The sequence below is a fragment of the Athene noctua genome, chromosome 1 (assembly GCF_965140245.1).
Source record: "Athene noctua chromosome 1, bAthNoc1.hap1.1, whole genome shotgun sequence".
Lineage (NCBI taxonomy): Eukaryota > Metazoa > Chordata > Aves > Strigiformes > Strigidae > Athene > Athene noctua.
Window position 1 is genome coordinate 40927225 of NC_134037.1, and position 15734 is coordinate 40942958.

Below are 15734 nucleotides of genomic sequence, written 5' to 3' on the forward strand. Positions count from 1 at the left end.
TTTTCAAAAGGTTTTGATACCTGAAACTCAGCGTGCATGAGGGTACCACAGTGAGGACTGAAAACTTGTATCATGGGATAGATGAGTGTCCTACATATGAGAACACACTCCCACGTGCATGTCAGATGCATGTAGGAGTAAGGCTGAGAGCACTGCAGCAGGAGTGAGTCCTGGAGCTCTTGTTAGGATGCACGGTTCTGTTACCACAGCTCCATGGAGGTCTTCCTTCTGCAATCCCACTGCAAAAACCTTCCCAGGACTGCTCTAGCGCTGTGCTGACTGGCTGCCCTCACAGCAGACAGCAACAGTCCCACAATAATCTTCCTCCTGGATTGGGGGGTGGCTCACAGCATCCTGTAATGTTTTTGCTTTGCAGCATCATCTCTGTGGTACTCTGGTCTCCCTTAGACATCTGTTAGCAGACTCTGTGAGCCGTAAGCCTTGAAGGAAGTGCTCTCCAAAGATGGCATTCTAGTGTCCAGTGGATTTTAATGAAAACTTGCTCCCTGTGGCCTGTGTAGTAAAAGACAAGGTCTGCCAGCCCATGTGCAGTTGGGTTTCAGGAAGAACCTCTGGCACAGGGTCTGCTCAGGTGAAAAGTTGATGTATGTAACTAAGGCTTGTGTTAAAACTAGATTTCCCATTGCATGTGTTATACTGTGATCTCCTTTAAAGTTCAAAGTACTTTTTTGTTCTGCACTAATCAAATGGTGTCTGATCATTTTTTCAGAGGGAAAATGAAGTAGAAAAACACAATATTAATTCTGATAAACATTTGAATAAGGAGTCAGAAATTCAGATTTCCCAGAAGGCTGAAATGAACACTCTGGAAGACGTCAGAAATCACAGCAATAGGGCGTTTCCTTCTGTACTAACCCTGGCAGTGCCAGATGTTATTCAGGAAGATGAGATCGCAATTACATCAAAAAAACAAGAAAACTTGTCAGCAGGTACTGTTCTGCATTATAATCTTGGCATCTTAGTCTGAAAGGGTACTAGGGTATCTTTCGGGGGGAAAAAAGGGAACATGATTCCTGAAAATTCTATATCCTTCCACTTCATTTTGAAATTACAAGTATTTTGAGCAATTGTTTCCCAACCCCAAGTTTGGTGATTGATTTAATTCTGATCAGGTGAAAAAATCAGCAGGTAAACACCTGATCCAGCTTATGCTCTGCAGGTATTGATTACAAGTAACTGTTCTGTGTCATTGTCCAGGTTAGTTCCTCTATGAGTAGTACTAGTACCTGGGATGGTACTAGTACTGCCAAAGCACTTCCAAGAATAGATATTTATGAGTAAAATAAGGAAATTATTTACATTCCCAGGATGAATGTGAGCATGGTGCAAGTGTCACAACTTCACTATACTCAAGAAGGGGTTGCACTCACATCCATGGCATCATTTTCCATGTCTCCCTGTTTTCCTCAGTCTCAAAAATACAGAGGATGCACGGTACTAGATAACTAAATTCTGGATCTGAATTTAGATTTTGCACACCTACAGCTATTCACGTATGTGGCATGGTTAAATTAATGTGATAAATAGCCCCAGATGAATAATAGCCACTAAAACTAAGCCAGGCAACTTTATGCTGAGATGTTCATTTAAAACTCTTCACCCAACAAAAAATAGCCGATTGCCTACCTGCAGATCACTATTTGCTTTAAATCTTTGGTGCAAAATTTCATTCTGTGTCAAGATCTACTTTTATTTATGCCTTTACAGGTATTGATTTTCTGTTATGGGATGAAGCTGTTTTGATATGAACATGTTATTTTCCTGAAAATTTTGATATGAACATGTTATTTTCCTGAAAATAACATTCCAGCAGAACCTGATCTGATTTATTCTATATTTTATTTAGTTCCTAAATTTGCAGGCAGAGAGTTGGTCCACCTTGAACCTCCTAAATCATCAAGCAAAAATACACCAGGTGAGCCTATGTATCAGCCACTTTTGGACTTTAAGGAGAATCTGAATAATTCTGAAGGCTTGACTGAAGCTGGAAAACCATGTCTTCATGAGAAATCACCATCCACAGCAGCAAATAACAAACCTCCCTCTTCGAAAGTCCAAGCAATGACATGTACAAGCAAAGTGCCTCCCCAGTCCCTAATGGAAAACAGGATTATTACCAGAATTCCTTTGCCTCATCAGGACATGAGGTTTAAAGACCTTCTGAAGGCAGTAGATGACAATATTTATATATCAACACAGTGGCACCTTAATAAAGAGGGCACTGACCTCCTTATGGTTGACACTCCCCAGTTGTCACCTTTCCCCAGGCTGCGACAAGGTGCGCTGAGAGAAACCCTAGCTAGAAGGATTTCCTGGCTGGGGGCATCACAGCGACATACGAATATCTGCCCTCTGCTTTTACTAAATGGTTCAAAATCACCAGCCTTCCCCGTGTCACAGCAGCAAATATTTACTATAAGAAGTATGAGGCAGTCTAAAGAAAACCGAACTCATTTCTTCAACAAGAAAACTAGGAAAAACTTCATTCAACTCAGACACACACCTAAAACTACAGATATAAATCTTCCAATTTTATCTCCACCATATCAAACCAGGTTGGGGAAAAAAAGCAGAGATTCTAAGGTTAAATTTTGCATAATTAAAACACCCATGGAGCATCAGAAGAAAATAGGATGAAGGAGCAGGAAAGAAACAAAGATGGACAGAAACAGAGAGCAAGACAAAAAAGGCAGGAGAAATGAATCCAATCTTAAAATGAAACACCTCCAAACACAAAGAAGGATGATATGATTTAAGCTGTGTGTCCTCTGATATCCGTCAAACATTGAACTACAAATTTTGCAGAGTGCACCAAAGACACAGAAAAACAGATGCCACTGTAACAGAACAGCATCAAGCATATTTAGGCAAAAAAAAATTGACATTGTGGGTAGAATATACAATTTAAAATATTTTGTATCAATACATGTATTGTTCCAAACTTGTACTTAGGCATTTCATTCAGGAAATAAACCTGGTCAGGCAATTTTCATTAAGCTGTGAACATAATGCAAAAGGTAAGCAAACAGTAACAATGATGGAATAATCAGTTTTGAGAGGATTGTAATAATAAACAAAGTAGTCATGGCACTGATATTTATTTATTTATTTATTCATTCATTTTAACTGTGTGTATTCTAATTAATGGAGACCATGCAACCTAAGTTCCCTGAAATTAACAAATTAATACATTTTCCTTAATTAGGAAATGAATTAGGACTTAATTAGGTCTGCCTATCTGTTAACTGTGTACCTTTGCAACGTTTGTCCCTTACTATTAAAAACATGCATTTGCTTTCAGTTTCAATGATATACGCTTCTTAGTTAGATTTTCATAGTACTAAGTTTTGAGCCTGATTCTGTCCTGAAACCAGTTTTGTATCAGTTTAAATCCCTTGAGTTCAACAGATTTGAACAGTTGACTCAAAGAGAGGTGAAGATACAGTAGGAATCTTCATATTCGCTGCTCTGTAAGCTCACAGGTAGAAGTAAAAGATGCGCAAAGGATTTCTAAGTAGTACTAGATATATATACAAAGAAAAGTAGCAAGAAAAAGCTGCAGAAGAATAAGGCATAATCCTATGAGCTAAAGCCATGGCTTTTCTCTGACAAGCACCGTGGTAAGCACTTGGTCGCACTGAGTGGGACAAAACCTGCTGTCCCATTTTACTCTGCGTCACCTTCCCCCACTGTACCAGGGCCACATCCATGGTGTGAGCTCTTCATGATCCACACAGCTCCTGCACAAGTGTGCTGCAGCCACCTCAGTGAGGACAGCTTACGCCAACTCACACGTGTGCCAGCCACTCTGCCGACTCCTCCGCGGGACTGAAACAGCTATTGTGGAGCCCTGCTCTCAGCCAGCCCTGAAACAACCTCTGAATAACAGAGCTGGTTTTAACTTGGTACATCTTTTCTGACTAGGTTTACAGGACAAGTCCACAGCTGTATCTGAAGAGCTGGAGAGGAAGGATGGAGTGCATAGGCAGGAATTTATTATGCCAGCTTCACCACCGCAGAAAACATGCTGTGTAACTTTGTCCTGTGAGCTTGTGGCTGCAAATCAGATGTGCCACCTGGGATTGCAGCTGAGCTGGGTGGAAAAGCTAGTTGCCCTGCCCATTGCTTTTCTCCAAAGCTTAAAGTCTCCTCAGAGCCTAACAGCACATGTAGTCACTCCAAAATCTAGTTGGTCAGAATGATCCACGTTGGCAAGAAACTTACTATTAAAAAAGCTTGGTGACCCCATAAAGATTTGGCAGAATGGTGCCAGGAAACAAATACATGTGTGGCATCTCTACCCATCTGCTCAGAGGGGAAGGAAGGACCACTGGTCTCTCAACAGGGACAGCTGGCAAGGAAGCTCAAACCTAGCAGTTGCCCTTATGCACACCTGAGTTAATGAGCAGCACAGCGGCCATGTGCTGTGCTTATAACTCTGACACCATGCAATTCAGAACCTAGAGGTAGCTGAGTGATTTCCCGATAATGCTTTTCTCAGAAAATCTGATTTCCTTAGAATTTAGAAACTGTTTATGTCTCAAAAACATTTTTAGCTTTAAATTGCCCTTACAAAACACTTTTTGTTTGAATATAGAGTTTGAAACAAATGGTTTCAGCTGTAAGTTGACATTCCAATATACTGTTTCCTTTCACAATACTGAAATGCTTCATTCTGACCACAAATGTCTAAAAGCTTTTTCCTCCACATTATTTTTCCCTAGAAAAATTTCTTTCCTTGACACTTTTTACTATTTTGTCTTTATACTCTAATTCCAGATTATAATAACATCAAAATGCTCTAACTTTTTTTCACTGAGTCGAAACTCCAAACAACTCTACCACCACCTTCCAGCTCCTCCATGAGCCCTCAGAGAGAGGATAGCAAGCGGGGCTTATGCTTCTCCTTCACTAACTCAGTCCAGGAGTGCCTATGTAGGTGCCAGGCCGATGACAGATGCAGGAGAATACCTGTTCCCCACTAAAATGAAGCCCAGAAAGATCAGTGTTAAGTGACTGTGTACCGTGACCCACATGCAGAATAGGCAGTTCTTCCTGGAGGAGCTCCAAACTGTGATGCCTTCATCTTCCTGTGGCATCAACTGCCTCCAGCCCAGCCTCTGCCCAGCTGCAGCAGAGAACATGGGGTTTCCAAGGTGTGAGACACTTATCAACAGTTGGAGAAAGCATCAAGTCTTTGAGGGGTCCCTGCCACCTGCCTATTCTTTCCATCTTGGAGGTAATATGGTTTGTGGTGTGTTGATGATAGCTGGATGCCAGGTGCCCACCAAAGATGCTCCAACACTCCCATCCTCAGACAGAAGGGGAGAGAGAAAATACAATCTTGTGGGTTGAGATAAGGACAGGGAGAGATCACTCCCCAGTTACTGTCACAGGCAAAACAGACTTGACTTGGGGAATTTAAGTTTAATTTATTACCAATCAAATCAGAGTAGGATAATGAAAAATAAAACCAAATCTTAAACCCCCCCTTATTCCTGGGGTCAGCTTTACTCCTGATTTCTCTACCTCCTCCTCCTGAGTGGCACAGGCAGATGGGGAATGGGGGTTGTGGTCAGTTCACCACACGTTGCCTCTGCTGCTCCTTCCTCCTAAGAGGGAGGACTCCTCACACTCTTCCTCCACCCCAGCGTGGGGTCCCTCCCACAGGAGACAGTCCTCCATGAACTTCTTCAACATGGGTCCTTCCCACAGGCTGCAGCTCTTCATGAACTGTTCCAGTGTGGGTCCCCCCCAGGGTCACAATTCTTGTCAGCAAACCTGCTCCAGCGTGGACTCCTCTCTCTATTGGTCCACAGTTCCTTCCAGGAGCCTGCTCCAGTGTGGGCTTCCCACAGGGTCACAGTCTCCTTCAGGCATCCACCTGCTCCAGCGTGGTATCCTTCCTGGGCTGCAGGTGGATCTCTGCTCCACCGTGGACCTCCATGGGCTGCAGGGGCACAGCTTCACCATGGGCTGCAGGGGAATCTTGCTCTGGTGTCTAGAGCACCTTCTCCCATCCTTCTTCACTGACCTTGGTGTTTGCAGAGTTGTTTCTCTCACATATTCTCACTCTTGTCTTCTGACTGTCATTGCACAGCAACTATTTCCCTCTTCTTAAATATGCTATCCCAGAGGCACTACCACCATCACTGATGGGCTCGGCCTTGGCCAGTGATGGGTCCATCTTGGAGCTGGCTGGCATTGGCTCTGTTGGACGTGGGGGAAGCTTCTAGCAGCTTCTCACAGAAGCCACACCTCTTGCCCCCCACTACCAGAACATTGCCACGCAAACTCAATTAAGGTTTCTTATTTCTGCAAAGCAAGGGAATTGCCCTTCTTCTGCCCTGATTGGCCCATTAAAGGCCACAGTACTGAAATAAATGTTTCTTCAACATGCCACAGCTGAATATTGCTTTATAGGTATTAACAGAAAGAAAAGAGATTTCCTGTCTTTGCTTTCCATACATTCATTTAAAGTCTAGCTTCACCCTGGACTTCTCTTGATATGTTCCAACACCTCTGAAACATATAGGTATCTGCAGGTAGTACAGAGCAGCTATGTATGAGCAGGAGCACTCATCTATCATGTATATTAACAGTGAAATAAAAGCCATCTCTCTCCTGCAGGGAAGAAGGGAGGAGTGCAGTTAATGGGTCAGTGCCATAAACGCAGGTCAGATAACGTAGCGCATGACGATGGAAACACCTCCAAGCAGCCAGACTGCATGGGTGGCCCAGGAAGGGAGATGGTGCCAATATTTTAACAAGTGGCTCCCACAAAAACGTCTCCCCTTCAGCAGGTGATAAATTTACACTTCGGGGATGTGATGTTTGCAGAAAGAAGTGAGAGGCTCTGGAATCCACCCTTTTATTTAACAACATAAAGAAAAAATATGCTTCTAAGTAAGGAAGGGGACATCGCTGCTTGGCAAGAAAATGTACATTAAGCCACATTTGGCTAGAAATGCACTGAGTCATGCAGAGCTGCGTTCGACCAATGCAATTCATGTGTGGGGAGAAGAGGGAGCAGAATAACTTGCACAGGAGTCTCACAGCATCCTACTTCAGGAAGGGTTATTGAAAATACCTAACACTGAATAAAGTCTTATTACAACCCTGATAAAAAGCCAATACTAATAAGATGCAAGGCAAGGTGAAGTGGGATGGCAAGGCTTTCTCACCTCCTCTCTCATGTCTGGTAGCAGAAACGTAACAACAGTCTCCCAAGAGACACCTTCTGAAGGAGCATTTAGCTACTTCATTATATCTATAGCAGTTCCCTTGTACAAACAAACTTCTCATAGTCTCTGCTGGGACTGACACTGGATCTTTAGGTTCTTCAAGTCAGTCTCTATAGGTGGATCCTGCTATTTGCATGGTCTGTCAATGCAATCATGAGAGATTCACAGCCCTCCATTTCATAGGTTTTCCATTTACACATAGGAAATGGCACCTTTTACTTCTATCCTGTTTCTGAGCCATATTAATAAGTCCAACTGCTTTATGTATTACCAGTTTCAACACTGTTCTGCTTTTCAAATCACAACTGTTTTCATGTCAGCAAAAGAATTTCAAACTACAGGAAATTCTGGGGATGAAATACAAATATATGCTTAGAAAGAGCTATCAGGAAGCAGAAACAAACCTACAGTTGGAAAAATATGAAAAAAATGTCACTGCTTTCATACTGCACTATTAATTTCATCATTATTTAAACACATAAATGAACAAGATTAATAATTCAGCCAGTAAAGGAATTTCTGTTTAGCCTCTGAAAAATCCCTGAATAATTCAGAAGTTCTGACATTAGATAGCTTTTGTCATACTGACCCTGGGTAAAACGCTGAAGAGAGATCAAAGTGACTTACCCATTCTCTCACAGCCCTCTCACATTACAGCTTATGAACAACAAAACTCTGCAAATCAGATGCTTACAAAACCAGAGAAAGCAGCTTGTGTTCACCTGTTGTCTGTGCCAGCAAGACAATGAGAAAGGGCAAACAGGAGCGTTTTGCTCATTCCTCATAAACATGGTCTGAAAACTACACCACCTGATCTACAGCCCAAGGAAATCCACTCCTTCAACTTCCCTGGGCTTTAATCATAGAGTATGTGGAAGGTTTAAGAAATTCAGAAGATATTCACAATACAAAAGTAATTCTAAAAGAAATCAGTGTTTGCTGAACTGAAAGTGAGCCTGAGAACATTAGAGAGAAGGTGAGAGAAGGCTTCCAGGAAAGAGCTATTTCCATCTAGGAAGGAGCTATCATAGAGGATAAAACATCTACCACCACTCAGGAGAGTGGGCAGAGGGGCAAAGGGAACAAATACAGCAAAACACCAGGAGGCATACTCAGGCTGAGATTCTGAGGAGCAATTGGATCCTGCAGTGGGATGTTGCTTAACCAGCGTTAAACAGAGGAGACCTCTCTGACTAAGCTGGTTGTCTAGACTCCTTTGTAGTCAGTGGAGATTATGAACATCTGGAAAAGAGGGAAAATAAATTAGTTTTGGAGGTCCTTGAACAGACTCTTCAAAGGCTGCCCAACTGCATTGCCATAAGGACAACTTGATCCAATATTTTGGGCTTTGAGTTGCCACAGACTGGGGAATAAGAACAGAGCATTCATCTCATCTCATGAATGTTATAGCTGGCAGGACTCTTTCCTGACCTCCACAGGAGCACAACAGTAAGAGTTTTAAATCTTTATCTGGAGCATGTATCAAAGGCTCGGAAAGGTAGAAGGGAGGATCAAATGGGTCCTTAAACCTAATCAGCTGCTTCTAGGCAGGCAGATATTTTACTTAGGACATCTGTATTTAGTAATGGTAACAGCCTTCTGAGGCCAGCAAGAAGACTGAAAGACACTTTTTACAAATCCTTTCTTAGAAAGCCAGTCCTCTGTAAAGCAGAAAGCAAGTATTCCCCTATTTAGACAAAAGGATTTAAATATCAGGCCTATCCATTGTAGCAGCTCAAGCAGGCAATGAAAAGCATGAGGAACTATGTTACACAAGTCTTTTCTATGCTAATAAATACTTAACTCACATCAGTAGTTTTTACAGTACACTTCAATGGGACCAGAAAGGAAAGCAAGTGTTCCTCCAGCAAAGGAGGAGCCCTTTGGTTCAGATCTTCAGGGTGTCTTTCCAGTGAAGTTCTGCATACAAACCCTTGTGGGTATGGCAGTAACTTCAAACTACCAAGAGGTCTCTTTCACAGAACACAGCCTATACATCTGTCAGACAGCCACTCTTGGCCAGCCTACACCCTTTCCTAGCATGACCATGAATTCCCGCATTACGGAGACCCTGCTCTTTCTAGTCATTTCTACTTGCTGCTTCCCATATGCTTTAATAGCTCAGCATCTCTCCTGCAACTAAGCCAAAAAATATCTCCCTGACATGACTGACACATAAGCCACATATATTTACAGGCCTTTACACAGACGGTAACATAAAGAGGTGCAGAGGATATGCTGTTACGTGATGGGTATGAAAGCTCAAATAACACATTCTGCATTTGTCTATAATGCCTCCCTTTTACTGCTGTGAGACCACCCCGCTTCTCGTACATCCAGTGAGATAGACAAGTCATAGAGATGTTGATATGGTACCAGCTCAAGCTGTTTTGCTATGACAGCCTTGTAGAGAAAGAAAACCATGTTCCAGTCACTTCACTGCTTTCATCAGGAGTAGGTAGGTGAATGATTCAATTCTGCAGCTGAGAAGAAAATTTATGTTTCAGAAAACCCACCCCAAATTGTCAGAAACGCTCTAAGGATACCCTGCTCCAATGAGCTTGATTCTGCCCCATTAAGTTAATTATATTCCTTCCACAAAAAAGCAAGCAAGCATCCCTTGAATTCCCAAAGGCGATCCTTTGAGAACAATGGACATTTGAGAGACTTCTGTGCTCATGGAATATATAGCAAAGATGGCAAAATTTCCCAGAAATTTTCCCCTGAATAATACTTAGCAGTGACTGAAAGTCAGTAAAATCATGACTGTCATATAGCTGTTACGTTATCCTGATAGATCAGCATGTGAAAGTATCAACTATTGAACATCTGAGCTCAAAAGGCACAGCCTGTGATTATTACACATCTCTGTACAATACCAGGAAGAATTCATATGCTGCCCTTTCTTACTGTTTTCTCTGCAGGAGTCTCTCTGCTTCTATGGCTAATTCTGCTTTTGCCCTGTGGATATGATAGAAGAAATGCCAAGCACAGATTTCAATGTATAAACATATTATATGGCATGGTAAGAGAAACTCAATATAGCCCAGTTTGCAAGTACTGACCAAAAATTGGCTTAGCAATAACTAAGCACTGGGATTTTTGCCCTTTGATTAAAGCAAGGAGAGTAAACCATAGTTTTAGGCTTAACCAGTTGCATCAAGCTCAGCATCACTCCAGTGATGGAGCACACTCACTATACTTTATGCCTTCATACCCTGTGGTGTCTACATAATTTTTCACTTTAATTCAACTTGCAAAAATTAACATCTGCCCACTGCATCCTTGCTTTTGCTTTCCTGTGCCTATCATTGACCCAGAATTTGCATGTTGGAAAAAACAAGTTCAGTGTCTGAAATGAAAATAAAATCTCCCTTCAAATGGCACAAAGTTGCTTAAAAATGTTAATGTGCCTTATTTTTATGACGTGTTTAAAATTAAATGCTCCCATATGGGTACAACAGGGCAAACCACGTCCTTCATTTAAATAGCCTGTTTACTTTAAAATCTGAAACTAGCTACAAATTTAAACCCTTTTTGTTTTTGTCCACCTGGAAAAAATTATCGAATTCTTAAGTGTGCATTGTAATAGGAGCAAACACTGAAGAGTGTGAATTCTTATGTTTCAATATCTATTTTTAAATTGTTTTTCATGTAAGCTTTTAATTTAGATTTAATAAGATTCTAATTGCATTTTTTAAAAAATACCAGTTGATTATTGAAGACATATTTTTGTAGGATTAACTTACATAGCTTAGACTTTTAAAATATTGTTTTAAATAATAATTTGGTATTTTATGATTTATGCTACCAAATCTAAATATAGTTAGTGTAAAATAATTACAGAATGATTGCAAGAAATAAACTTCTTGAGGATTATCCATTTTATAAGAGACACACATCTCCTATGTAATTATTCAATGTCAATAAGTGTCTTCAGAAATCTGTTGGTAATTAATGTATGATGAGTGCTTAGTTATATTTTAACATATTGTGTAATTAAAGCCAATCGAAAGTTTTGCCATTTGCCATACAGCTTAGAAACAGGAAGAAAATATATTAGTGTGCTAAATGAAATGAGCTGTGCAGCTTCGTTCTCAGGTCTGCTCCAGCTGGTTTTTGCCACTCCGGTGGTGCAAAAGAGCCAGAGACCCAGCAGTCTTGCTGTCTTGACAGTTCTCCATCAGAGGAAATACTGGGTAATTCAAAGCAGGAATAGTGGCTGTATGCCACCTTTCCTTCTTCAGCTAAAGGGTGCAGTATTGATACCATGTTCCTCCCTTGCTGCCAGATGTACTCTTTGGGCTTACAGGTAGCCAAGATTAATTTATAATAGTTTTACAGCAGCCTAAAGATCTATAAAGTAATTTTTGCCTTGCTAATTTGGCACTGCCTGCTATAGCAGATCTGGGCCTTTAAGCACAGGAAGGTCTTATTTATAACTATAGTCTTAAAGTAACTCTAGGCTTTAGACCTGGATTGAAAAGGCATTGAAGTCACCTGGAATCTGTCCCTTGCCCTCCCTGGGAGCCACACAGGCCCTCAATGTGTTGCATGCTCCATGGAAACACCGCTTTCCTGGCAGGCAAAAATCTCCTGGAATAGTTATTACAATGGATACTATAGGAAGGACTACACTGACAGAAAGGTTAATGAGATAAACTTTTTCTTCTTTTTCACTGATTTATTTTTACATTCCACTCTCATTAAATACCTCTTCTTATTACACTCACTATTATCATGACACCCCCCAAATATCACTTAGAGCATTCTCTTTAGGAGTTTTAGGATAGAAAATGCTTTCCTGCTTGTTTTGCTCTGTTCAGTTTAAGTCACGTTTTGATTTTTACCATAACCTTGATGTATAAAACCTGAGCTAAATCAGCCATCCAACAGCACCGCCCAACAATCAAGAGGCACTGAGCACTGGAGAAACCCATAAAAGTAACATCTGCCTTGACATCCGCCTCCTGTGAGTGAAACTAAAAAAGAAGTGTTCCAGAGCAACAGCAAAAGGATGATATCTCCGTGTAGATGATTCTTCCTTAAGTGCTTTCAAATACTTCACAGGCATCTTCTGTACCACCTTCCTTTAGTGTTAGCTTATAAGATAAAAGTAATCTTTGACATCTTTATTTGACTTTATTCCATTTCATGTCAAAATTTAGGCCCTACAAAACTGCTGTATGTGACAAGTAAGCCAAATACATGTCTCTGCACACCAGCAGGAACCTCCAAAGAGCTGGAAGACTTCTGGTGATCCACATCACTGCAGGCTAAGTAACTGCTGGAGACCACACTGATCATGGAGCTGTGTTTCTCTGCCATGAATCACTCTTCAAGTAATTAAAACCAGTATACAAGTCAGAACACAACAAAGAATAAAAGCCTGAAAACGCTGATTTTAATGCTTGATCAAGGCTGTTGCTCCTTGTGCAATGTGGTGGCACTACCCTGCCGGGCTGCTGAAGGCTGCTATCAACCAGTGCAAACATGCCACCAGACCAAGCTGCACCAGCCCAGTGCGGGTTGGTAATGGCAACAGACAGTCACAAAACAAAGGTTTATCTGAATCTGAAGTATGATTCAAGTCATTGTTTTCTAGGCTTTTGAAAATTAGTGAAGACTAAGCTAATCAGCCTGCTCTGTCTTTATATTTACTAAAGAGAAATATGTCCAACAGGGAGAAGATTAATGTGAACGTGGGCTCTCTGCTCAATGGAGAAAGGGATTGAGTGACAATGGGCATGGAAAAGGCTGAGATACTCCATCTCTTTTGTTTTCCCCTCAGTTTTCACTGGGCAGGTGTGTCCTCAGGCATTCCAGCCCCTGAAGGCTACCAGCAGAGTCTATGGGAATGACACCATACCTGCAGGAGCGGAAGGCAGGGTCAGTGACCGCTTAAGGAAACTGAGCACATGCAGCCCATGGCAGCAGACCAGATACATCTGAGGGTGATGAGGGAGCTGGCTGACATCATTGCAAAAGAGCATCTCTGAAAGGTCACCACAGCCAGAAGGTTCCTGATGATTGAAAAAAGGTGAATGTCACACACATCTTCAGAAAGGGCAGGCAGGATGAATCAGGTCATCAGCCTCACCTCAGCCCCTCAGCAAATCCTCCAGGAAGCATTTCTGATCCCATCAAAGGCAAGAGGGCAACGGGGATCTAGCAAGGGCAAATCATGACTGACCAATCTGACTGGTTTCTATGAGATGACCAGCTCCATGGACAAAGGAATAGACAAAGGTGATGCACCTCTTGACCTCAGCAAGGCTGATACTGTTTAGTCCTTACTAGTGACTGGACACACTCAGCATCTTCACAGGTGATACCAAACTGGGGGATAAGACAATATGCAGGAGCACAGGCTGCTGTTCAGAGGGACCTGGACAGGCTGGAGGAAGGGGCTGACAGGAACCTCATGAGGGCTAAGGCAAATACAAAGTCCTGCATCTGTGAGGGAATATCTCCATGCATCAATAAAGGCTGGGGCCCAACCATGTGGAAGACAGCTTGGCAGAAAAGGACCAGGGCACCCTGATGGACAATACACTGAAAGTAAGTCAGCAGTGTGCTCTTGCAGCAAAGATGGCCAGCTGAACCGTATAGGCAAGCATTTAGCCTACAGGTCAAGCAAAATGTTTCTTTGCCTCTATTTGGCCCTTGTGAGACTGCATCTGGAGTACTGCACCCAGTTTTAGGCTACTCATTACCAGAAACTCATGGACATGCTGGAGTGAGCCTATGGAGGGCCACCAAGATGGGCAGAAGGCCAATCCGCAAGACACACAACAGGAGGCTGTATGAACTGGGTTTGTTCAGTCTTTAGAAGAGATGGCTCGGGGGGACATTATTCCTGTCTGTAACTACCTTATGAAAGGAAATATGAAAGATGGAAGGAGCCTCTTCTCAAAGGTGCACAGGCATAAAATGTGAGAGATGCAAGTTAGAGCTCAGCTGGATTAGACATTCTGATTACATAAAAGGAAAAAACTTTCTACCACTAGGATGATCAAACACTGGAACAAATTTCCCACAAGGTTTTCAAAACCAGGCTGGACAGGTCCCTGAGCAACCGGCCCGTCCTTTGAGCCAGGAACTGGAACAGATGAGCTCCAGATTTTGCTTCTAACTGCACAATTGTGTGATTCTGTTTTAGGAAAAGACAGGCCCAGATTAATTTTCTCCCCGGGTCCCCATTTCTTTCCATTGAATATATATCTGGAGATGAAGCTGACTAGCTTCAACAAAGACAACCTATTTTTAGAAGGTTAGAAGGTTAATTTACAGAAGGGAAATACCACTTTTAGTACAGAAAACTTTAGTAAAATAGAGACACAATAAGCACGGTATTGCACATTAAATGCTAGTAGAGCATTAGTGTTTATCAAGATACGTACTGCTAGGTATTTTTATCCTTGAAAATGTTCCTAGTTTATTAGAAGTAGATGCTTCTTAATTTCTTTCCTATTGCCTATATTTCACTCAAGATAGGAAAATTCAGTGGTGACATGGCCTTACCAAAACCAGAAATATATTTAAAATTAATTTTATAAAAATATAAAATAAATATAATTGATATTTCTATATTTTATAAGTACATATACAATCCACAATATACATACATCCTTAGCTGTGAGTTTAAAACAATTTGAGTAGCATAAAATAATCTTCTATAGAGTTCTTCTAAGTGTCATCTTTAAAAAACAGTAATTTCATCATTAACATGACTGGATGCCAAGTTAAGTAAGAAAGGATCATATTAGATACAAGACATTTTAAGTAAGAAAATCTTGACTCAGAAGTTTTATTTTCTCCCTTTGCTCTCCAGAGTCTGATTTTACTGATTTTTTGGGCATGTTGTACACCAGTTTCCATTTCCCAGAGCATCCTGCAGTGAGGCTGACTGACTGGGAGAGGGCTGTGGGAGAGATTCAGTCTGAGTGATTTGAGCAGATTATTAAAATTTGTATTTTAGTTTAGTTGGTAAATTGCACTTATTTTTTTCTAATTAAAATATATATTCAGGTTGGATTTGGGAAATTAATCAGAACTGTTTTCTACCAACACTAGAGTATAGCCTTTAAAACCTATATTACCTTCTAGTGGTGTCCATCACTTTTCATTGATCATAAAGAACTACTTGAAGGACTTCACTCATTATTTAGGCATTTCAACTAGGTGCTTAAAGCAAGGCAGGGTAAACCAAGCCCTACAAGATAATGTGCCAGTGTGTTGTAATTTTGTGCATTAGGGAGTTGTGAGACGGTGCCATTTTATTGCATTTGCTTTGATGTTATTTTTAAAAGTGACATCAAGGAGGATGCTAGTGAACACTCTTGACATATTTGATGGCCTTATTCCTTCTTAATAGATTCACATTCCAAAGGACTTCTCTTGCCTGTAGCACCCTTGTCTGAGGTATGAAGCATTTCTTACATGTTTTCTAGACACATAATCTGGGCG

At 41.4% G+C, this 15734-nt stretch overlaps 1 protein-coding gene across 1 annotated transcript; it reads left to right on the forward strand.

The window, feature by feature from the left end:
* Nucleotides 1–775: 775 nt before the first annotated feature.
* On the forward strand, nucleotides 776–3038 carry LOC141968288 (uncharacterized). The gene is made up of 2 exons (XM_074922811.1): nucleotides 776–950; nucleotides 1868–3038. Exons 1-2 carry the CDS (start codon nucleotides 818–820, stop codon nucleotides 2656–2658), a joined length of 924 nt encoding a protein of 307 aa, XP_074778912.1. The 5' UTR covers nucleotides 776–817; the 3' UTR covers nucleotides 2659–3038.
* Nucleotides 3039–15734: the final 12696 nt, after the last annotated feature.